Source organism: Phragmites australis, chromosome 11 (assembly GCF_958298935.1).
Source record: "Phragmites australis chromosome 11, lpPhrAust1.1, whole genome shotgun sequence".
NCBI classification, from domain to species: domain Eukaryota; kingdom Viridiplantae; phylum Streptophyta; class Magnoliopsida; order Poales; family Poaceae; genus Phragmites; species Phragmites australis.
Window position 1 is genome coordinate 26,878,948 of NC_084931.1, and position 24,394 is coordinate 26,903,341.

The following is a 24,394-nucleotide window of genomic DNA, read 5'->3' on the forward strand; positions in this document are numbered from 1 at the left end:
CAAGACATTCCAGTTCCTTGCTTTTGTAGACCTATGGTTTTTGACGTGAAAATGAGAACACGCTCTTGTCGAATCGGTATCACATTAACTCATATCAACACTGCGCGAGCTGTAACCTGTAAACATCTTTCAGCAAGACGCGTTGTGTGTTCGATCAGTACAGTACTGCTGTACTGCTACTGGTAACGTAGCTGTAGTGTATTCCATTTTGGGGAGGAGAAAACGTAGTCTACCTTACGATGGCACCAAGAGGGCCAATTTATAGGTGCTTCGTTCCTTTTTGTCGTCGAATTTTCTTCGGTCAAGAATCAACAGCTTAAATTACTAGCATTCCATAAATCTTTTCAATCATTATGCAAGAGACTAGAGAGAGATGGTCTCTTGCACAGTACTAGTTACTAGACATCTTTTCACTCTGGCAGTGAGCAACTGCAAATACTGGTAAACCTTTGCCTGCTTCAGTGTTTCCTTCTCTGATCAGTGGTGCCAGCTTCTTCTTTAACGCAAAGACCTTTCCTCATTTGCTTCTCCATGTAATTTATCAATCATGGGATAGGAGCACAGCAGGTGCATGCATTTCATATCTGCATTCATGGGCCACAGCACCATGGAAGTGCCAGAGCGCCCAAAGCTAAAGGCCAATGGCCTTTTCTTTAACTAGCTAATCCACGCCGCTGTAGTGGGTTCTCGTTAAGCATATGTTCTTTCCACTCTTAAGATATGGCCGATCGATCTGACGGATCCGTCTCTGGATTTGCCTTGCCACTTTCGACGAGATGCTCCTCACTCATGGCCGGCCCCTCTTGGCTTTTGTTTGTCTAATCCGAGTGGCCATCTCCTCTCCTCCGCCTGCTCCTGCCGCGGCTGTCACCACCACCTCCCACAGTGGCAGGGGCGCAACGTGCTTTCGCCTCGGAAATGACATGCACCACTGCTCCCGCATAGAATAATTACTTTTCTTGGGAAACGCGGGTGGCAGAAGGCGGGCATCGGGCAGGCGGGCAGGCAGGGACACACTGAGCTGAGCGGAGCCGAACTGGAGTGCAAGTAAACGTCGAGGGCAGGAAGTGGATTGGACGGATAGCGGAGGCCCGGCTTTTGCATCATGCATGTACCGTCCTCGCCCCCTTGCCCTGGCTTGTAGCCTTGCACTGACACAGTCTGCAGTAGCCAGCCTGCATGGATAGATAAACAAGTCATCGGTACTCATAGCCATCTTTTTTAAAGAGAAATTATTTGGTTTGTTGGGCTTGTTCGGTCTTCGCTGCTGACTCGTTTGGTTCTCGTTTCTAGTAGTTTTTTTAGACCATGAGACGTACACAGTCTGGTTTGTTATTATATTATATCATCACACACTTACTATAATAAACAAATAGTATATCACATAATGTTAATATATCATCTAACACGCAAACTATTGTTAAACCGCTTCCATTATTCCTGAAGAAATTTATAGCGACAACCTCTAATGCCTAGCACATCATACTTATGTCCTCTCTTTCTCTCCTTCTATGACAACCTCCAGTATCTCATCCAGTAGTTACATTAGAAGATTGTTTGCTTAAAAGATGTAATTGTTGTTCTCTTAAACATAATATCACTACAGCATAGCATATAGTCTAACATCAAGCAGTCATCCCGACTAAGATCATTCTCTTATATGCAAGACCAACATGCCCAAGCCACCCCCCTCATATGGGAAATGCCCTTGGGTGTATTTATACCTAGAGCAATCCTCACAACTGGTCAAATTGATCTAGCAATGTGGCAATAAAAAAAGTGTTGAATGCTTTTGTTGTGATTGCAAAAGCTGTATTTTTTTACTTCGTCCTAATGTCCTTTTACTAGGTTATCTTTAATCAATATTACACATTTTTTCAATATACCATAAGAATATTTTTATCTTTAGAAGGAGCTTTAAACTTCAAACGATTTTATGAGAAAAGGATTTGGTCTGACTTATCATTTGTTGATACATGGATGGAACTGAAAATTACTATTCGTATGTAGTTTCCACTTTCAAATGTCCTTTTCTTGAGATAAACTCACGTCAGCTAATTTACACACCAATGAGTGCCAAACAATTAGCTTATCTCCTATGATCTGTCTATCGAAGAATATAGAGTGGAATGGTATTTATCACTTTCGCAACGGTGACACGTTTATTCCTCACCATATTAAATAGAGAAGGTTTTTTTTCTTAATCGTATGTTGTCAAGCTATGTGTCTTCCTAAAATTTTATTTAGGTACCATTATCACTACCATAAAATAAGTGTAGACGAAGTATTATAGATAATTTCTTAAAACTCGTCACTAATAAAATACCCTCAGACGATTGCTAAGACAGATATATCTATAACAATACTGCCATCTAAGCGTGCCTCAACTCACATATGATTTTAGAAATCTGTTTATTTCTATCATACAGACACAAACGGCTTTCAAAAAAACATGTCTCAGATATTATCACAGACACTTTTTTATCAGATTTGTTTGTGTCTGTATGATAGACATAGGGAAACTTAAAAAAAAAAGTCTATATTTAAAGGCAGGGGAACTATTTTAAATTTGATCGCTTATCTCTTTTGGTCTTTTTTATTTCCCACACACACAATCCGCTCGTCTCCCCTAACTCTTTGGCTTCCCGCACATATAACTCGCTCGTCTCCCCTCAATATAAAGCGATGAGAAGTGTTCATCCTCGCTCTATTCGTTAACTTCCTAATGTTCATATCTTCCGCATACACATAGCTATAGATTTTTCCACATAAGAGAAGCAAGATCTAGGGGTCGAATCCCTTTTACTACACTGAGGTGAGTATCATAGGGTTTTTATCGCAGTTTATTTATGGTTTGTTAGGTTTTGCTTTGATCTGTGTAGCTGAGGGCAATGCGTTGTTTCCATCGCGGATCTACAATAGCTCAGCTCATGGCAATCATGAGGTGGCAGGATAGGGTTGTCCCTATGACTGCTTCCATGGTGTGGATGCTTGGTGTTGACTTCGGACGGGTGAATTTTGTGTTCTTTGTTGCTATGAAGGGCACCTACGTGGATCCTATTTTTGTTGTGAATCGTGTGCTCCATTCTGTTCTTGCGAATAAAATTTTCTCCATTGTTGTTTGTCACAATGGAGATATTTTGTGAACTGCAAGACTCGTTTGAACACTTATTTCTTGCTTAACCATAGCTACCTGTTTAGCAGCAACGTATTCTGGTTCTAGCTCATGTGTTAGGTAATCAAGATGGAGCTCGATCTGAATGATTATGATATGCTCATTAAAGATTATGCCTAGGTTAACGTTGTGCTGAAATGTAGGGGGATGGATTTCATCTTTTTGGAAGACAACGTCGACCAATGGTGTTGATCATTTCATTCTTCCAGAAGATGATGTCACCATGATGTTTATCATCTCGTCCTTTTGAAAGATATTATCGTCAATGATTTATAGCTAGGGATTATGTATATCTAGCTAGATTTATTTGTTCTAAACAATGTGTGATGTGCATCTACGTGATTTTCTTAACGTTTGTAATATATAAATATGTGTGTTTTATGTTCTGAACAATATGTGATCGTTATTATGAATAATATGTGATTGATGTTATAAATAATGTGTCAATATGTTGTTTAATTTATGAATTATAAAGTGTATATGCCATATCATGAGGGCAGCCAAGAAGCAAAATTGCTTATAAGGGAAACAGTCACACATACGATTTTTTTTTTAAAAAAACTCCGTTTATGACAATTAACACAAATGTGTTTCAACAAAACCATCTGTGACGCTTATTACTCACAGACGGGTTTCTACGATCCTTATTACGCACAGACGATTTTTCAGAAAATTCATTTACAAATAGAGTTATAACCGTTTGTAACAAGATTGGTATCATAAATTTTGTAGAGATAGAAACTATAACCATCTATGATATAGTTTAAAATCTATCTATAATAACCGGTTCTGAGGTAATGCTTGTATCTGTAATGTTTCCTACTTTAGGAATTCATTTTTGATTGTCGTGAGACTTCTCTTCCATGGGACTTGACCACAAATGTGAATCTCGTGGCTTGCCTTCTACTCGTGTGAGGGTTTGCTTGTAAGATATTTGTTTTTGCATAGCTTTTGCCACATTCCTTCCTCATTTCTATGGTGATGGCTACTCACTACAACAAAACAGGTCATCGGAGTCGGGTCATAAGTACCGGCTAGACTAGAACCGGCATTGATGAAGTATTAGTATCAGTTCGTAACTTTTCGTGCTCAATCAGTGATTAGTGCTAGTTCGTAACTCGATATCAGTGTTGACTTGAATTATAAATCAGCACTGATAGTACCAGTATCAATTTATAATTTGAACCAACAATGATACTCTCAGTGGATCCAAAATTTTAATACATCGTGATTTTTGCTCGTGCTTAAGTCTAGTTTATCTCCTTTCTCTCTCCATTATCTCTTCACCGGCACTTCTCTCCCCTCAGTCCCACACTAGTCTCTCTCTCTCTCCCCTCACCAGCCTCTCTTTCCCACCTCTCTCCCCTCACCGGCCCCTCTCTCCCCTCACCAGCCTCCCCCACCGGCCTCTCACTGTGTTGCACAAGCCCCATGGGCACGTGAGCATGGACGGGGCGATGGGTGGGCGCGCAGGCGAAGGATGGGTGGGCAGGTGGGCATGGAGGCCACCACTACGTGCACTGGTTGCAATTCTGATCGGTGGGGCTGCCTGGGACGACGTAGGGGTCGGAGCTGAAGGCACGAATCGAGAATGTCATCTATGCTTGCCACTTCTCGACGTTCCTCACCATTGGTGGCTCGCTCGTCAGCTCCATCCCATGCTTCCTCAAGGTGCTTGCTTGCTTCATCACCACATGTTCAAATTTGCAGTAATAGCTTTCATTTTGCATTACTTGTTTCAGACATGTTTCTGGTTGAAACGGTCATGTTTATCTTCAATACGGGCTTGGAAGGAGATTCATGGACCCGTCGGTGCATGTCTTCCTGTTCATAGTCGCCTATAGATCAACCGAGATGTAGAGCCATATAACTCTAAAACAGAACATCGAGCGGCAAATTCTTAAAAGATGGACGGGATGGAAAATCACAAAAAGGATAGTTTATACATTCTAGATTTTGTACTCACCATTCATCCGATGGGTCACGCTTGTCAACAGACGCTCTAAAATTTGGATGAACATGAGCGTGACATATTTGCTCTTAGTTTCTAGTACTTTGATAAAAAAATATATTATCTCCTATCATTATAATAAAAAGATACAACTAGTTCATTTTCAGTCTCTGCACCACCATGATACACATAGATTGAAAGACAAATATAAATATCACAAACAAAATCAAAATCATAACTCATTTGATAGGGCAACTTGAAGCTGGCAGTATAAGAGGCTAAAAGTTCTGCAACAACACGTTGGATCAGACGCTACTTTAGACTTTTATTTTTTTAAGAGGAATCAGACTTTTATTTTTTAGAGGAAATTAGACTATTAGCTGGATCAGTTTCGGGCGTGATGAGCCACACTCCTTTTTTTTCTTTGGAGAGGATGACGATGGACCTCTGTGAGAAATGAGAAAACGGAAGATTGCACGGACGCTCAACTCAGAGCAGCCCTCACGGCCCACAACCCAATAGTACGCCTACTGCCTGCACGTTCCAACAAAAAATAGTGCCAGCCCATACCCAATCTGACACCCTACAAACCACCTGCCGAAGGCCTGACGCCGAACATATGACACGGTCGACCGCACTGCGTCCGCGTCAGGCAGCCCAACACCCGGACCAAAGAGGGGCCAGTACTTGCACGATGGGCTCCGCGCTCCCGCCTCCGCTAAGTGTCGCGCGCAAGGGTTAACAAAATTGTTTGGAGCACGAAATTCAAGATCTGACGGTAACCGAAAAATCGCTGTTACAATGATAAATGCGCGAAATTTGACGAGAATTTATTTGAATTCACTAGATCAAATTTGAAATTCGTCGAGAATTCGAACCGAATCGACCAAACGGTAACCGCTCGGTTTGCACCAGTTACCGAGCGGTTTCACCGATTTATCGAGCGCATTTTTTGTATTTTTCGTATTGTCGGTAACCACTCGATTTTATCAGTAACCGTTCGGTTTTAACGGTTTATCAAACGGTTTTCTTTAATTTCAATGATGTTAAAAAATAAAAAATGGTTTAACCTTGTAAAATTAATAACTAATTTATCTGAGCTTTAAATCAAGTGAAACAAATTTTGTTGGTTTTATATAACATGATATACATGATAAAAGTATTTATACTCATAAAAAGTTGAATATTTTCTGTAAAAAAATCTATTTGCTAAACCAAATTAAATGCGTAGTTTACTCTTTGTTAATCCAAAAATCACGAAACTAATTTTATTAGCTTTCTTACATGATCTTATGTCTTTTAAAAATACATGAATTTATGAAATAGTTATTGTAACATACATGATTGTATAAATACGTTGCAGCTAGATTAATTCATAACTAACCAATCACATCTCTAAAATTAGTGAAGTTATTTTTATTAGTTTACTTATACTATTCTTTATGTAGGAAAAATAATGGTAGACATGAAAAGTTAATTACAGTGTTTTTTCTTAATATATTCACACTTTGTAAAAATTATGGAGAAATTAATAAAACTCTAACTGAAGTGAAACTAATTTTAAAAATCCTGTTAAGATGCACCCTAAAAAAAATATGTGTTTGCATGTTAAGATTTTTCTTAACATGAGTTAATAAATGAGCTGCGCGCTTCAAGTTTTTTCTTTTTTTCTTAAACTTTCTCCCTATAGAATATGATGAAAACAACATTATTTTTGAAAAAAATTTCACAAAAGTTTTTAAATTGTCTCTAGTATATTTTAGATTTTTTTCTGATTTTTTAATTTAATTTTTTGACTTCAAATTTGGTAACCAATCGGTTTATATTATCGAAGCGAATTTCGACCCATAACCGACGAATTTGTAACCTGTCGTGTGGCCCGGGCACCGCACTGGGCACGGCTACGCGCCCCATGCCGCTGTTGCCTTTCACAGCGGAGCAATCGACCTCCCGCGCCATCACCCCTCCCACCTCCGCCCTCCGGTACGTGCATCGATGACAGTTTCGTCATAGCGTTCCCATCCATGGATCTCGTCATGGTATTCACTAAGCAAGAAGGCAGCATCACACCATGAGAAGCCGGCAGCGGCCTAGAGATGATCCACCATAATATGGTATATATGTCTTCTCGCATAGCAAAATAGTAATTTGAAATTTCCTCGAGCTCCTTGCACAGAAACTTATGGGCTTCGCATGCCACAAAATCACTAAAAAGGTGATCATGGTTACTGTTCATACATTGGGGGCTTATCGCCCTTTCAGAGGGTTGTAAGGCCTACCCGTTTTATGAAAGAGCGGTAAGAGTATGTGGCTGCGGATGGACTGCTTACCGCCCTTTCAAGGGGTGATAAGGGTCTAACCGTTTTATAAGAGAGTGGTAGCCTATTTTTACAAATCTTTCATCTGGGATATATTTAAATAAATTTTTGTGTTAAAAAATATAAAAATATAAAAACTCAGAATCTTCCATCATTTGATGGGCCATCATCTCAGTTGGGCGGGCCGCGTGCTAAGAGCCGATACGACAAGCGAGCCTCAGTTTCGAACCCGCTTGTACTACATAAATAAGGAACAACAGAGGATAAAGGCATCGATGAACAGAATAGTCACACCGGCTTCTCCTACCTCTGTCTTTATTCCTCTTCCTCCTCCTCTCCTCTAGATTCTCCATTCTTTAACCTCTGCTTTCTCTATAAGCCCCTTATTCTTTTTACCCTAATAATTTTCTACAATAGATGAGGGACAGGAAGAAAAAGGAACAGAGAGGAAAAAGAAGAGAAAGAGGAAGAGAGGTGACGAGCCCCTACTTAGCTTGTTTGCATTTGCTACCGTCTATATTAGAGTTTCTTCTGTACCTCTACTCTACTTTCTAAACTACATGTTCTTTTTCCACCCCCAATTCTCATATTGTATCCCGAATCGTGTCGTTACTTGAATCGATCACGGAAGTGGACGCTAACATCACCCAACACCCAATTGCACTGTTGGGTGGAACTGTAGAAGGCAGCCTAGCCTCCCAACAGGCCACGCGCGCACAGTCGATGATAAGCCCCTTTCTCCCTCTAACCCATCACGCTTCTGCAAGAATGATGGATAAACAATACACTATACTCCTAGTCCTTTCTAGTATCCGTCCCTCTCACAGGCCTTGACAAGTTGGCTGGACAACGGCCTTTCCCGTTCTCCAAGAGCTCACAAACACTGTGGCGGACAAGGTCTCGGTTTGTGACTATATATCTTAATCGGATTCTGGAAGCTAAGTAGATGGAATATGTTAATCGATGTTCGGGATCTTTGCGGCTTGCGTGCTCCTGCCACAGGCCTAAAGATATGCTAGCATTTCTTGGAAGGCGTTGGATGTGAACTCGAAAAGAGATTTTTTTTAAAAAAATAATATTTTAATGAAAGATTACAAAAATAATATCGATTTTTGAAAAATTACCAAAATATCATCTAGTACTCTGTCGGCAGCAACCAAAAAGCCAAAAAGTCTAATAATTGATAGTCATCGGTAAGAGATCTTACTTAGGAGACTCATCAGCATCTAGAGGAAAAGGATAAGGAATCTATATCAATCATAGACTATCATCAGAGAGGGAGATGAAAGGTGAAATTATCACGAGTTATGTATATAAACGATATAAATATTATAGAAGAGTGCTTGTACAGTTATAAAAAATATAAAATAGATAAATTATTCAAAATGGTGTTTGGATGCTCCGCAATCCACATTCGACAAAAGAAGGTTCATACAAGGCACAATTAATATTCTCATGAGTTGTAACCTCATTCAACCAAATCCGCTACGAATTGAGGCATGTTCTGCAGTGGCGTGCATCTCTGAATCTTCTCACGCAACACTGCAGGTCTACAGCATCGCCGTGATGGCGTGGTGACCGTGTAAAGTGGCTGCCGCCACACGTTGAAAGCAAAGTGTAACCGAAGGAGATGGGCAAGACGGGGTCGGTCCAACCGTCCAAGAGGTTCTGCCGAAAGGCCTCCGAATCTCGACCCCCGTGCGCGCGGCCGCTCGGTTGCTCCGAGTGGACCCGTGCCGATGATACGTCCCCGGCGTGATGTGAGCTTGATGATACGTCCCCGGCGTGATGTGAGCTTGCGTAGCTACACGGAAAATAATCTTAAAAGACTTGATCTCAAATATTTAATGTTTAAACCTATTTTATAGCATGATTTATGATAAAAAAAATCCATAAATTCATTATGAAATCAGGAAAAAATATAAAAAATTTTATCATATGTAACACTATAAATTGAGTTCAGTCTGTAAATACGTGATACCAGCTCCAGACGGCTCAAACGCTGGGCCAGCCCCACTGAACACTGAAATCCCATTTTCTGAAGCGACCAGCTCGACACGCACCGCGCCTCCCCACCCCTGATTAAAATAGCGACTCCGCCGGAACCATCCGTCCGCCGGGGCCAACCAGCGACGCGACCGCGTTGGCCCCGTCTCGCCCGCACCCGCACCGTATTTTATTCGCGAAAAGGCACCCCTGGGGCAGGGAGGGAGGCCATCCATGTTGCGTGTTGTTTAGACGCGCCAAAAGGCAGAAAGGCCGCGGCAGCGGAGGTAGGCCGTAGGCACAAGCACAACACACGATCCCCCCACCCGGCAAGGAAGGCGATCTCCGCTCCCAAGGCTCTTGCCCGCCCCGCGGCCCCCGAAAGATCTTCTCCGGGCTAGCTGGTAGCGATGAGCTGCGGGGGGCAGGCCGGCGGGTGGCTGCTGGACTACGGGCTCGTGGAGGAGGAGATCCAGGGGTCGGAGTTCATCTACATGGTGGACGACCCGGCCGTCTCCAGGTGAGCTTCTTCATCATCGGCTCTGCTGCTTGGATGGACGGTGGTTTCTTGATGGGTTGCTTGCTTACTGTTGGCGGTTGATTGGTTGGTTTGCAGCGTCATACTGGGGTTCGATGCTCCCAGGAAGGAGGACGGCGTCCAGGACAACTCCGGCCCCAAGAAAAGGCAATCTTTTATCTCTTTAATTTGCTTCAACTGGTTAATTTATCCTATAGTCAAGCCCAGTGATTTGCATGTCGAGGAGTAGCCGTGCCACGATCATGGTATGTTTGGGGATTGCTTGTTTGTTGCTACTAGTATTGTACTTCTGTTTGAGTTATGTGGCCTAATAATTGCAGTTCGATTTGGTTGAGAAGAAAGGTAGAAGTACTGGCAGCAGTGGTTCAGGAAAGGGCAAGTGTTCGATTACAAGATATGATGCCAATTCATAGTATTGCTTGCAGACACTTCCAAGTTTACTCCACTTTGGCAACTATGAGTCTTGCCGATTTTCATTGATGCAAGGAGCATCACAAACTTTAGGACCAATTCTATTGACCTAGAATTCACGAGCGTAATTTGACGGGTTTTTTTCTTCTCCTTTCCTCTTAGCAGATCCCGGCCAGAGTCCAGCGCACCACCCGGCACCAAGGCTTGCCGTGAAAAGCTCCGGCGAGACAAGCTCAACGAAAGGTAAATTTCGGAGTTCAGACTTTGATTCGCCCATCAATCTCACACTGCTTCAGTACTGGATATGTTCAGACTTTGCCGCACCGAGTATTATAATCTCTGACCCATTTCCTGTGATCCACTCCAGGTTCAATGAGCTTTGTGCCGTCTTGGAGCCCGGGAAGCCACCAAAGGCTGACAAAGTCGCCATTCTAAGCGATGCTGCGCGCCTCCTGAGCCAGCTGCGTGCCGAGGCTCAGAAGCTCAAGAAATCAAACGAATCACTCCAGGACTCCATCAAGAGCCTCAAGGTAGACCAACATCTATTACCCTGCTGACCGCCTTTAAACCATTCGTATGAAGAAACAAAGTTCAGAGATCGTATGTTTCAATGTGAATGCAGGCTGAGAAGTCTGAACTGCGAGACGAGAAGACGAGGCTGAAGGCCGAGAGGGAGAGGCTGGAGCAGATGCTCAAGGGCGTCAGCGCCGCAGCCGCCGCTCCGGCGCAGTTCGTCACTCACCCCGCCGCAGCTGCTGCCCCGTCGTTCCACCCGGCGGCGTTTGCTCACGCTGGCAAGTTCGTCCCGTACACCAGCTACCCGCCGCCTGCCGCATTCTGGCAGTGGATACCGCCGACGTCCCTTGACACGTCCAAGGACCCGGCGCACTGGCCGCCCGTCGCGTAATCAACTGGTCATGGCATCATTGATCGGTGATGCATTGCCTCGTGTATTGAGCTTGCTCGTGGTGTAGAATTTGACCAAAGCATGCCTGAAGAAAAACTTCAGGTGCTGATTGTGTAGAAGTTTTTATGATTGTGCCTTGGATAATGATCAAAAGTAACCAGATATAATAGTCCGGTGATCATTGCCAATTGGAGCAGTCTATGTAACAGCCCCAATGTTAAAGTAATGGAGGTGATATCATTAAACCAGGATGATGTTTTCAGAAAATGTTGATAATGGTGTGATTTGGACCCAGACCATGGCCTAAAAGAATGTAGGTTGGGACACGATGCTACGAGTTCATGACATCCTGGCCTCCTGTGATAGATGTACAAGTAACAAAACGAACGGCGATGCCACCGAGCTTGCACGAGTCATGAGCTCATGACCCGTACTGGTACCGGGATCGAATAATACGATCGATCGTAAGACCAGGTAGCACCACGGTACTAACAAACAACTTAATCAAATACTCCAACCCATAAAATTTAATCAAATACTCTAATTCGTTTGCTGTACACCATGTATCTAGATAAAACATCGACTCAACCTAGGTTTGCAAAGGCAACAACCGTAGCTTACCACCTCAAGTCGCAAATAAATGTTTAATTGGATTTTTTCACAAAAGAGAAGGAGAAAACGAACACCAGTTCCTACTGCAATATATTTGTGAATCCTAATAGAATTACAATATTGATGAAGCGTTTTCAGAGAAAAATCTACACAGACCAATTTAATGCTGTCAATCTAGGTATTCATAAAGATACCGTAGTCGGGGTAGAATGTAGAATAAAATATAATTAAACTGCATGTATTTTAGGACAAGAGATACCCTTGCAGGGGCAGATACCATCCAATCACTGGTTTCGATCAACGCATTGTTTCGGTACATCAATGTCTCGCTGACTCTCAGCGCTGCTTTACTTTATTGTAACATTGGGGAGGTTTGGACTCCAAGCTCATACAAAACGACATAATAAAACGCTGCAATAAGATGGTTTGTACACAATGAAAAACAATGCAATTAATGGATTCACCGTCCTCAATCTTGAAAAGATTCACCATTCTTTGCTTCTTGTCTGATGAAACTATCAGACTTCACAGGCTATCTGAATCCTGATCAAGCGAAAAAGCAAAAACCTGCATAGTTGGTTGCGATGAGTACACTTTTCTCCCTTCTACCACATAACAGAACCATATAGCATCATACAACATCCAAGAGTAACCGAACTAGAGTCAAAAAAAGAGTAACCGAACTTGCAGAATGACAGTTCGGTTGATTGAAGTTGAACAGTTTTATGGCAAATGCGTAAGTAAAAAATCACAGGTACAAAAAATCTTAAAAATGAATATAGAAGTTCAGAAGCAAATTAATTCATTACTTGCCTCACTGCAAAGGAAGATTCTTATGGGTGTATTCAACGTCCTTGTCACCATTCACCACTTGCCCGCTCCCCCGTAAGATCCTACAGAACAATATTGACCATAAAAAAAAATATTAATAATGTGACTATGATAGAAACAGGCACAAATCATGTACTAGCAGGGGCAGTTTCGAGATAAAGCTCCTACCACATACGAAGGTGTTTATTTTATTGAAAAGTTAATTTTTAGTTGTTCAGTCATTGATTACAGTCCTTAGTTGATGGTACATGAGTATTCAAGATGGTGGTTCTTGTTGTACTTTGCCTAAGAATTGCAATATGACTGAAACTGATATGTCAAAAGAGTTGAGATGATAAGCCATCTTGATACTAGACAATGGCCCTGTTTGACACAGCTTATTGCCGACTTCTGCTTCTCAGAAGCTATAAGCTGAAACAAACAGGTTGGTTTATTGTTGGCTTTTGAAAAACTGATAAGCTGAAGCTGATGTGTTGAGAACTTAAAATTTTCTCAAAAAGCCATAAGCCATATGCAGATTTCAGCAAAAGCCATTTTTTAGCAAAAGCTCATAAGTTTCAACTGTGCCAACTAAGGCCAATAGCTAGGAGGGTGTGCCACATATCGATGTTTTCAATAATTCATTTAGGATATCTACGAAAATGGAATTATCAGTGTGACCTCTCGGTGGGAAACAGACTAGCCAGTCTATAAAACAGCACCAAGAATAAGACAAGAAGGATGGGTGAGATGGGACTACAACGAGTACAACCTGTAAACATCAAATGTAAGTTGACTCCCGCACCAAGATGATTCTATTTCTACTAGCCATTCTAATCAGCAAGAATTTTCTGTCTACAGTCCCCCAACTTCCTACCAGACTATGCAATTTAGAAATCCAGCAATTCAAATGGACATATCCTTATATTGTTTCTTAAATTATTGTATAACCTGATAACAACATACACCTCTTCAAAGCTAAGTCCTCGACCTTTACTGTCCAGTAGACAAGAATTGTCACTTTGGTATGTTGAGCATTCAAATGCTTATAAGCGAGCGGATATCATATACATAGCAAAAATGTGGGCCGTTTTGCAATATAGGGAACTTTAATAAATACCCTGCACGTCATAACTGAGGGACTCTCGTTATCAAAGTTATGAAGTGCAAGATATTTAATAGTGACAGCATCAATACAGTGGAATAGCCAGTCAATACACAAGCCTGCATTTTCAACAGAACTTTACTAACCACACATCTCATTTTGCACCTTCGATAATGCACCAATAACATGATTGTGTAGTTATGAATAGGGGATAAGGGCACAGAAGAATAATTGAAGGGCATCGATTGAATGAAAAGCCACATACCATCGTGTCGTTAAAAGACCTTCAACACCCACTGGTCCACGGGCATGTATGCGCCCTGTGCTTATGCCAACCTATTCGAGATATTCCAAAGGTTAAATATAATACAATAATGGTAAATGATCACCAGAACATATAAACTAACTTATGCCAACCTACTAATGATATTCCCAATGGTTCAAAAGATGGTAAATAATCACTAAAATGGCATAAAATATTAGAAGTACCTCAGCACCCAATCCAAAACGAGCCCCATCAGAGAATCGTGTACTCGCATTATGAAATACAGCAGCACTGTTGTAATTGTAGAAGTAAAGCATAACATTCGTTAGATACCTAATCACCACTGAATTCAGAAAGAAAAACTTGTACAGAGCAATATCACATATAAAACATCTGTTACCGCTAATTGCACAAGAGCAAAAAATGAAAAAGGTGCTGATGTTAAAAAATACCTATCAACTCGACGCAGAAAGGTTTCTGCTACTTTATCATCTGTAGTGACAATGCAATCTGTATGTGCACTGAAAAGAGAAGACAGATAAAACTACGTTATACTGAATCTCAGTTTTCCTAGCTTTCTAACTGAAGACGGAGAGAGACTACAGAACAACTCGTAGGTACCTTCCATAACGATGTATATGGTCAATTGCTGACTGTACATCGTCAACAAACTCAATAGTGCAGGCCATAGAGCTATACTCGTGATGGAATGAATCTGCTTTTGGAATGCCCAGTACTTCATGCGCAACAGGCCCTCCATAAATAACAACTCCTGCAGTACAGCATATATTCCTTTTCAAGCACAATGAGACAAAAAAAAAAAAGCAATGGCCACATCATAGCCACTTCATAACAATCCGTAAGTTCCTAGATCTTTGATGAATGTGAACTGGACAAGCCTTTATATGCCTTAAGTGCAAAGATAGGGTTACCAGAGCTCAATATAACATGGCATATCCAAAATGTCAAACATTTGCCCAGATACAAGAGATCTAGACATCTGCTACAACAATACTAATAGCTAAAGAGTCCTCAATGTACTTTTTTTATGTACTAACTAATTGGCAACTTATTCTTTGTGCAATCTTAACAGAAGTATATTACGAGAATCGGTAAAGATTCTCTACAGCAGTACAGCTAACTTGATTCCACATCAGAAAACAATTTAGAACAAAGATGCCAAAGCAGTAAAAAACAGTAATTAGTCTCTCCTGATTCAGGATACACATTAGGTGTATCAAGCAACAAGAAGCCATAAGCCATTATATTCTATACATTTAGCGTGAATACAGTGAAAGGCAAACCTTCTGTTTTGAGTGATAAAAGTATGTCATCAAGACCTGGAGACTTCAAAAGATCTTTATGAACAAGTAGTGTCTCCTGCAGAAAATAACGGCAAAGTATGCTATTTATTTAAAATATATAATGGTGTCTAAGAATCTAGATTTTTGAAAAATAAGTAGCAATATCACGGGAATTATGCTGAAAATATCATAACTACCATGATGTTTTGTATGTAAATTCTTGAAAAGAAAAGGGCGAGTAACATGGAATCAACATCATAATATGGAAATTTTAGTTATATGTCAAGTTAATTTGAAAGAGAAAAGGTTAACACTAAGGATGGCATATTTTTTTAAAAAAAAGAATACTATGAATATTGGATAGACAATGACCGGCTCAAGTCCCAGAACACTCTTAAGTTGTCTATATGCGTATAAAGGTTATTTACTAGGTTGTCTTGAATGAAAGAAGTACCAAAAAGTTATTTACAATTGAAGCTGAAAGGGAGATATATCAACTACAATACAATGAACCAAATTAGACAAATACCATTGCATTGCAGGCTGCTGGGTAATCAATTTTGGCATCCATCACAATACGTTTTGCCATATTCATGTCAGCTGATTTGTCAATGTATACATGGCAGACACCATCTGCAGAGGAATAGTATGCAAATCAAACAACAATTAACATATTTTAACATTGTAGTTGAACTGTTGGTACCAAAGAATAATGTTGAAAGATAACTTACCTGCATGGCCAAGAACAGGGATCTTAGTTGATGCCTTGATTTGTGAAACCAGTTTATTGCTGCCTCTTGGAATGACAAGATCAATGACATCATCAAGCTGTACAGTGTATTATGAGTTTAGGCATATATGTAGAATCATTATTTTCCTAGTATTATAACACTCACCTTTAGTAAATCAGCAATCTCATCTCTACTTGTAACAAGGCCAATTAGTTTTTGACCAACGTTGTCATGAATGGCATCAGTTATAACCTAAAAGAAAAAATCCATTGAGGACACCAAGCTAAAAACATTTAATGCTAATAGTAAGCTACTAGCACACAGCATAAGGATATACCTTATGCAATACTCTGTTTGATCTCATGGCTTCTTTTCCACCTTTGAGGAGAAGACCATTGCCACTTCGAATTGCTAAAGACGCAATCTACACAATGACATCCAAGCTTAAAGTTAGTTTCTTAATATGCCTAAGTACTAAGCATGCGCAAGACACACGAGGAAAAAGTAACTGTATTAAACTATCATGAAAAAATACCTGGACCAAGGCGTCAGGCCGGGACTCAAAAACAATCAAGAGCACACCCAAAGGGCAAGATGTTTTCTCGAGAACTAAATCTTCAGCAACCTGAAAAGGCACTGTTTTTGTTAAAATAATTGCAGATGTAATTATTATTGTTTTGACAAAAATAGCATGTTTTTTTTTTCAAGAGTTTAAAAGTGTAGTATGAGCAATCACCTCCATTTTTTTGAGTATCTGGTTAATAGGGTCTTCCATATTTGCAAGAGTGCGGATGGATTTCGCAAGGCTTGCTATCTAAACAATGATGAAACATAAAGCTGAATCATACGAAATACAATATTGAGAAAGGAAAAAGAATGTGAACAAATAAAACAGACAAAAGTAGTTCATAAGGAATATGAGATTACTATCCAACTACAGTTAAAATATATGCTGAAACATGTACTGGGCCTACCTTTCCTGGTTTCAGTGTCAATCTAGCAACCAAAGGCTTCTCATATCCAGCATCTTGTGCTGCAGCTACATCAGCTTCATTTTCAGTTCTAATTAAATCCTCATTTTCCTCTAAAGCATCTGCAACGTCTAACAATATTTTTTTGCGCTCATCCGATGACAAATTCTGTTCAGATGCCCATATAGTAAGTATATATATCCAGCTATTCCAGCAAAAATAGTGGATTAAAAGTACAGTATACCTTCCAGCGAGCATTATGTTGGGATAACATACCTGCAGACGCCTGGAACATTCTCTTGCGGCAACAGCCATCTCACGTGCAGTAACATCCTTGGATGGTTCCCACAAACTTGCATCCTTATGAAAGAGAGTACCAATTTTCTCTCCTTGGAGAACTTTAATAATGCTCTGGGATTCAAATCCACTTCAAGGATAAAAACAAAGTTAAACCTCCATCTTTGTGGAGACAAACATAGCTGCAACATATAGACTTTACTTGGTTCTATCAATGTGACAAATGAACTCTACTATCACACGCTTACTATCTGGGTTTGAACTACGGAGCATTTTACAGGTATCAAACAAAATGTACATCGATGCTTCCTTTCCTAAAAAATCCACACATGTTGGAGCATTGAACATCACAAGCAAAGATTCAGCATAAATATGAGGTGCATGGAATGTCTGAAAAGTGAGGCTTCTATCTGAATATTGGACTTCACATCATTTCTGATGTAGCGACACAAGAGTCATATTGTAGACTTAACACAAATACAATAAGGCGAACAATTTTAGCATTAGCAATAAAATCTGAAAGCATGACAGCATTCTTTCAAATCACCTCCTGTCAGATGTTTTACCTATTACTAATTGCATGTGACAGGGAAATTTGATAGTATCGATACTGGGGGAGTATATAAATGAGCAATGATGGACAGTCGTAATTTTCTTGCTACGAGAAGAAAATGCTTTCCTTACCTTGTAATAACAACAGGTGTGCCACTGCTTGAAGCCACGATAGCAGCCTTAACTTTAGCTGTCATGCCTCCTCTACCTACACGAGACTTGTCCCCAAAAGTAATTTCATTGTGATGTTTCTCTTTAATGTAGGTATGTATGATCTTTGATCGAGGATCACTTGGTGGACCGTTGTAGAGGCCATCCACATCACTGAGTAGAACAAGGAGATCAGCTTTGAGTTCTATCGCTAGTAGGCCTGCTAAACTGTCATTATCCCAAAATATACCAGATGAATCCTGTATAAAATTTGTTGGTGAGAATCACAATGAAAATGATTAAACTCTTGAAATTAGGAAGTCATAATTGTTTCTTTATACAATAGTTAACCTCCAAATGCAAAATTATTAACACAATGTCAGAATAGAAAGCAACACCACACACACTCACACACCAACAGAAAAGGAAATTATAGTTCAAATATTCAAGGTAACACATGGTACAACACGCACCTCATATGGAGCCTTTCTAGTACTGATAGCGTCATTTTCATTAAATACTGGTACAACTTTAAGATCTAACAATGACTCAACAGTTTCATGGAGCCGCTCCCGGAAATTTGGATTATCGAAATCATTGTCTGTCACAAGAAGTTGAGATGACGACACATCAAGCTGCATAAAGAGAAGTTAAACATTAGAAACAGATGCACAAGGTAACATTATTTTTCAATAAAATTGAGTGCCAGGCTAATAAACACACTTGGGTAAATAGCATATCATAAAGGGCCATCAGCCCACTCTGACCAACAGCAGCGCAAGCCTTTCCATCCAGCTCCATCTGTGGCTTTTGCAGATCAGCGAAGCTGCTATTGACAAGCTTCCGGTACTTGAGCCGCTGTCTTCCCACGCCAACAGCGCCTGAGGTGACCATAATCACCTCGTATCCTAGAGTGTTCAGTTCCTTCACCTACGATTGCCACATATATTTGGCTTAGCATTTTGTCAGACTTAACACTGCTTGTAAGAACATTCTGAAAGTTAGGACTAGAATTGGTACCTGCTCGCACAGAGCTCCAAGCCTGCCCAAAGCCAATCGCCCGTCGTGCCTGGTGACAACTGCAGTGCCCACCTGCCATGCAAGGTAACAATCAGTTGCAAACAAACCAAATACGATGGTCCGGGTTGATTCCTCAGACAGATCGGTAGTTGCCAAAAGTTGTCAGCTTTGAGATAAGACTGCACACGAGTGCTCGGCTTTTAAAAATACTTAACACCATATTTCCTCCCTTTGCACGTTCAATTTCACAGACTAATCTCCCCACAATTCCCCCCCAAAACGAAAAATTCTCGGGATTTGAACAAGATGTAACGTACGAAAAACCATTCATGAACTCGCGAGAGCACAGTTTTCCTGTACTTATTTCACATCTGATAGAGAAAAGGTCACAAACAAAATGCAACTTCTAAACATATAAAAGCATCAACAAATGACCCCATGGAGATATGTATGAAGCTCGCAACTTCGACATCAACCCGACACCTCGAGTAGAAGTCATAAGCGAAAACAAAAAACCCCAAACAAAACCCTCCTGCCTCGCCATTCGTCCTGACGAAGAGAACCAAATCAAACACGACTACTCCAAAATCACTCGCGGCGCGATTCGAAGCCACGCTTGAGGAATGCAGCGAAAGTGCGAAACACAAACAGCGCAGTGCAAACAGCACCGCGCAGAAACGCGCAGTGAACCCACGCTACTTAGATCTAAACAAGTCAACCGCGCGGCGCCAATCGGACGATTCGTATCACCTTGATGATGATGCGCTTCACGTCCTTCATGAAGCTCCGGGCCGGGCCCGCGGGCGCCATGGCCGCCAGCGACGCTTCTCGACTCGCCGCCTGGTCTAGCTGTCTGCCTCTCCCTCACTTATCCGCTATTTTTTTAGGGAGAGAGACAGAGAGTTTTCGCCTCGTCGCCGCAAGGGAGGGGAGGGGAAGGGAGATGTCAGATGAGAGGGTTTTGAAGTGTTGGGATGGGTGGCGCAAACCACTGACGACCCCATCGGGATCCTCTGCGGCGCCGCCTTTATCTGACCTCTCCCCGACGGATGGGCTCACGGGCGAGAGGCGGCAGCCCGCGGATCCTGAACCAACCTCGCCCGTCTGATCCACGCGGCGCGGCGAGCACGCGTGCAACGCACAGACCCTCCAGCTGTTAGCCAGGTTGTTATGCGCTAAGATTGGGATGGAGTTGAGTTGGATACTTGGATTTGATCAACTACGTGTATCAAGTCTATAATCTTTATTTATACTACCTACATTCTTAAATCGGAAATGCGCCTACATATTTTTAGAGCGATAGGACGTTTTGCTAGATCGGCCCATATATTTGAGCAAAAAATATAATCTATCTGAGTTAATTTCTATGTCCTCGCATTTTTAATATTTCATACATTCAAGTTTAATATTCCAGTTGTTATGAAAATTTGTTGTCATTGTTATTTTCGTAGGTTGTATTCCGAAATCTCTTGCGTACAGATCCAGATAAAAAAAATATTCATTCGAATTAATTCTTATATTTTCGCATCTCAATGTTTCAGACGTTATGAAAATTTATTGTCATAGTTATTTTTATATTACATCCCGGAATCTCTTGTGTACAGATTTGGATTCGAAAAATTATCCATTCGAGTTAATTACTATATTTTCGCATTTTCAATGTTTCAAACGTTCAAATTTAATATTTCAGACGTTATGGAAATTTGTTGTAGAAATTCTTCGAGAATGTTTCACACATCGTCCGACGAAATTAACTCAAATGGATAATGTTTCAGGACCGCTGATTACTTTTTCGGTGTATGTATTTCAATGTTGCAAAATTTGATTTTCGATGTTGCAGAAGTATCTTTTAGATGTTGCAGATGTTCTTTGATAATGTTTCAAGGAATTGTCCAACGATGTACCCGAATCAGACGTCCAAGCGCTAGCAGCCCCGTTCTTAAATAGATGTCGTTTTAAGAATTTGATTTTATTTTCAAATAGATGTTGTTTTAGTCTTTTTAAGGTGATATTTTACTAGAGTACTTATATTAAAAACTATTAAAAAGTGAAGTTCCAAGTTAATGATATGGTGGATTGGTGGTTTATGTACTATTGATTGAATGTTAGAGAAATTGAGAGAAGTAAACATGTCATGTGTGAACAAATTTATTGCAACCTTGTTTTGTGTACCAAAGGCTAAAACGATATCTAAAAGAGAACAGATATAGTACTACTATAAAATAGATGAGCTATAGCAAATATGAACGATCTTCGATGTATATCTTACATGATCAACAGTTTACAATCAAAGTTAGTCTCTCCCCTATCAATTTTTGAAAACCTCCGATCAATAAACAATATCAACATTAAAAAGTATTAATACACCATTATTTTCTTTTATCTATATCCAATAACTAGAATCAATTTATATTTTTTATAATAATTAGATATAGAATACAAAAGTTATGTATGAGATTTTGATATCTACCGTCCACGAGTCTTAATCACATAGCTCAAATTCATATTTAAACTCTACTAATTACGGAACGTAATTAAATTCTTTGATCTCCTCCCTCATGCAACAATTAATCACCTCTCATGCCTCGTATGATCGTATCCAACTTCGAGCCCACCATGTTATTGAGGTTAGCTCGACCTCTTGCTCTTTTCTTTCATTTCCTTTCTTTTACGTGTTATTTTTTTTTCCATGTGTCTAGATAGGTATGTTTTTGTTATCGTAAGTTAAGAAATTTTACAAATACATCATTAGTTTTTTTATTTTCAATTTATTTTTTCACATGAATTTTTTTGACATCCGTCACAATATATTGATTTCACGTATGTAACACATGCGTGGTTGCTAGTAATCTAAAACGCGTCGGTTTCTCACCCTGGTGTTGAACCACCTCAGCAAAATAAGTTGGACCATCAAATCAAGCCAGCAAAGAAGGATAGTCGTCTGATCTTGAATTGTGAACGTCGGTGTCCAGAGTCTTCACGAATTCTCCCAGAGCGCCACTCATCATTCTTTCTTCCCCGATGTGGTCAACACCTTCTCATTCCCCGCACGAGATGGCAATCTCTGGTGCCAGCTTTTTCTTCCCCGCACACGATGGCCGTCTTTGGTGCCGCAGGCTTCTTCTCCCCCCATATGCGCGCCGCCCGGGTCCCTCCGCTTCCCCTGGCTCGCCCCACGCAGCGCCCACTTGACTCAGGGTTGCTTCTGGAAGATATACTTTGTGTTGCTGCATTCTAAGCTCAAGAAGGAGGATGTTGAGATTTTGTCGATTCCGCAGGTAATTTTTCCTTGATATAATATGCGGTAGCCATATAAGTACACTAAGTTAACTGAGGATTTTCCCTTGATATAAGTTCACTAAGTTAGCTGCTGTCAATGATTCACTAAGTTCACTTGTAGAAATAACAACATAAAATTTATTAGCTGATGTGTGCTATGTTGCATAAAATTTTAAATGATTGGCATTTTTTCTTTTTAAGGGGTTAAGTTTTTTTAATTATTTTCTCTTCCATGAGGGATTTACTTATTTTGGTAATGAACACCATGTGAGGACGAAGCCATTCTTGCCAAATCAGAAGCTACAGCTCGTGGAATCAGATTGGTTTCAAAGGCAATGACAAGTAAACGTAGTACTGAGGTAATGTGGTCTCTTGACTATCAATTATGTCGTACCTTTGTAATTAAGTTATGCATCAAAATGGTGCTTGCTACAAAATTTGTTCCCTTTTAAATGCTAACAATTTATATTTCTCTGTTAGGCTGCGAACTTGAGAGTTGCTGAGCAATACATCAAAGCATTTGGTAATCCGGCAGAAACAGTTAGATCATGAAGTTCAATTACCCTGTTTTATGTTCCGCCCCTAGTGTGAATTTCAAATCAAGACGAATACAATTCTCCTTCCAAGTGACGTTGACAGCCTAGCATCTTTTGTAGCCTAGGCTCTGGAAGTTGAAATCAACTCTGAATTTAATCCAATCAAGTAGTGTCTGTTTGTTTTTTATTGTGATTTTAAAATTTTGATTCTGAATTGTGGATTTAAAAAGGTAGATTGTAAAAAGTTGGATTATAAAATGTTGAGTGCTATTTAGTAACTCTGGGTTTTGGATATCTTGGATGAATACTTTTTGTGTGTCATGTCTATAATACTTTTAGCTGTTGGATTGAGATTTAGAACATAGTTAGACCTCAATCCTAGATTCTTTTCTTGGTGCAATGCAATTACTGAGATTCTCTTTTAAAAAAATTGTGTGATGCATTCCTTCTGCGTGACTTATTGATTAGCATCACTTTCAACTTGGTTGAGGTGGGTGGTGAGTTGCACATCATCTTTGCTTTGTTTTGCTTCCCAACAAAAATAGACTAGTTATCGTTGTGCATCTATCTCGACATGAGTTGAGCACCATGGGCAATGTCGTGCAAGATTAAAGGATCAATGATAGGCAGATAACAGAAATAATAGTTCCACAATGGAGAGATTAGACTAGACCAATACGAGTCTCCCAGAACCAACATTAGTTCCACAGTGGAGAGATTGTACTTTTGTCCCTAGAACATATTCTCTAATGAACATCAAGAATAGTAACAATCTACTCTCTCATATAAAATAAAGCGTTAGCAAGATTATCATGAAAGATATTCATATCTTCATCTTTGTCTTCTAATCCATTGTCGCCACTTCTTTGAGATGAAGATGATTGACCCTCAGTTGGGATATAATTTACGTGTTGATCACACCTCTCAAAGTTTTCATCTATCAAAGCGCTTTCTCGAATGAAATTGTGAAGAGCCATACATGCAATAATTATTTTTATTTGCTTAACCATAGGATAACTATATACTCTACTTCATCTTCAGAACTCCAAATGACCGTTCGATCATATTGCAAAGAGATGAATGCAAATAGTTAAACCTTTCCTTCTTACCACTAGGACGCTGGCCTTATCAAAATTATGATAAATGGTACTTCACTCCTTTGAATGGAGCTGGATACCCCACTCGATTAGGATAACTGGAGTCAACGAGATAATATTTTCCTAAAAAACAGCATGTAACATGACAAATACTTATGAAAATGCTATAGTGAAATGAGAGTGGATAATATGCAAATATTCCTTGTGGGGGATGTGAAAACTTATCGTCATATTTGCATAAAGCATCATTGAATACCCTCATATCATGTACCAAATCCGATCATCCAACAACAATAAAAGTGAACCTCATGTCAAAATCACATACGGCCAATACATTCCACGTTGAATATCCATGGCGGCTGTCGGAGGATGAACTCCT

General features: G+C 40.2%; 2 protein-coding genes across 2 annotated transcripts; one reads left to right on the plus strand and one right to left on the minus strand.

The window, feature by feature from the left end:
- Nucleotides 1-9,548: 9,548 nt before the first annotated feature.
- LOC133884440 (transcription factor ILR3-like) lies at nt 9,549-11,534 on the plus strand. Its single transcript, XM_062323858.1, has 5 exons — nt 9,549-9,950; nt 10,047-10,115; nt 10,545-10,622; nt 10,747-10,909; nt 11,002-11,534. The coding sequence occupies exons 1-5, from the start codon at nt 9,841-9,843 to the stop codon at nt 11,284-11,286; spliced, it is 705 nt and encodes a 234-aa protein (XP_062179842.1). The 5' UTR covers nt 9,549-9,840; the 3' UTR covers nt 11,287-11,534.
- A 638-nt stretch (nt 11,535-12,172) lies between these two features.
- Nucleotides 12,173-20,106, minus strand: LOC133884439 (delta-1-pyrroline-5-carboxylate synthase 1). Its single transcript, XM_062323857.1, has 20 exons — nt 19,854-20,106; nt 19,104-19,175; nt 18,807-19,013; nt 18,557-18,718; nt 18,066-18,343; nt 17,361-17,511; nt 17,088-17,252; nt 16,850-16,927; nt 16,649-16,738; nt 16,451-16,537; nt 16,279-16,365; nt 16,114-16,210; nt 15,912-16,015; nt 15,383-15,458; nt 14,700-14,850; nt 14,531-14,599; nt 14,303-14,369; nt 14,079-14,149; nt 12,712-12,791; nt 12,173-12,465 (listed from the first exon to the last, which is right to left on the minus strand). The coding sequence occupies exons 1-19, from the start codon at nt 19,911-19,913 to the stop codon at nt 12,713-12,715; spliced, it is 2,151 nt and encodes a 716-aa protein (XP_062179841.1). The 5' UTR covers nt 19,914-20,106; the 3' UTR covers nt 12,173-12,465; nt 12,712.
- Between the last annotated feature and the right edge of the window lie 4,288 nt (nt 20,107-24,394).

What these genes read in the sequence shown, in the direction of transcription:
- LOC133884440 (XM_062323858.1), top strand. Translation starts at nt 9,841, where the DNA reads ATGAGCTGCGGGGGGCAGGCCGGCGGGTGGCTGCTGGACTACGGGCTC. An exon ending in AACTCCGGCCCCAAGAAAAG is followed by an intron (nt 10,116 to 10,544) that starts GCAATCTTTTAT and finishes TCCTCTTAGCAG; the next exon opens with ATCCCGGCCAGAGTCCAGCG. An exon ending in ACTCCATCAAGAGCCTCAAG is followed by an intron (nt 10,910 to 11,001) that starts GTAGACCAACAT and finishes ATGTGAATGCAG; the next exon opens with GCTGAGAAGTCTGAACTGCG.
- LOC133884439 (XM_062323857.1), bottom strand. Translation starts at nt 19,913, where the DNA reads ATGGCGCCCGCGGGCCCGGCCCGGAGCTTCATGAAGGACGTGAAGCGC. An exon ending in TTTCTGCGTCGAGTTGATAG is followed by an intron (nt 14,370 to 14,530) that starts GTATTTTTTAAC and finishes CAATTACAACAG; the next exon opens with TGCTGCTGTATTTCATAATG. An exon ending in GTTTTGGATTGGGTGCTGAG is followed by an intron (nt 14,150 to 14,302) that starts GTACTTCTAATA and finishes TATCTCGAATAG; the next exon opens with GTTGGCATAAGCACAGGGCG.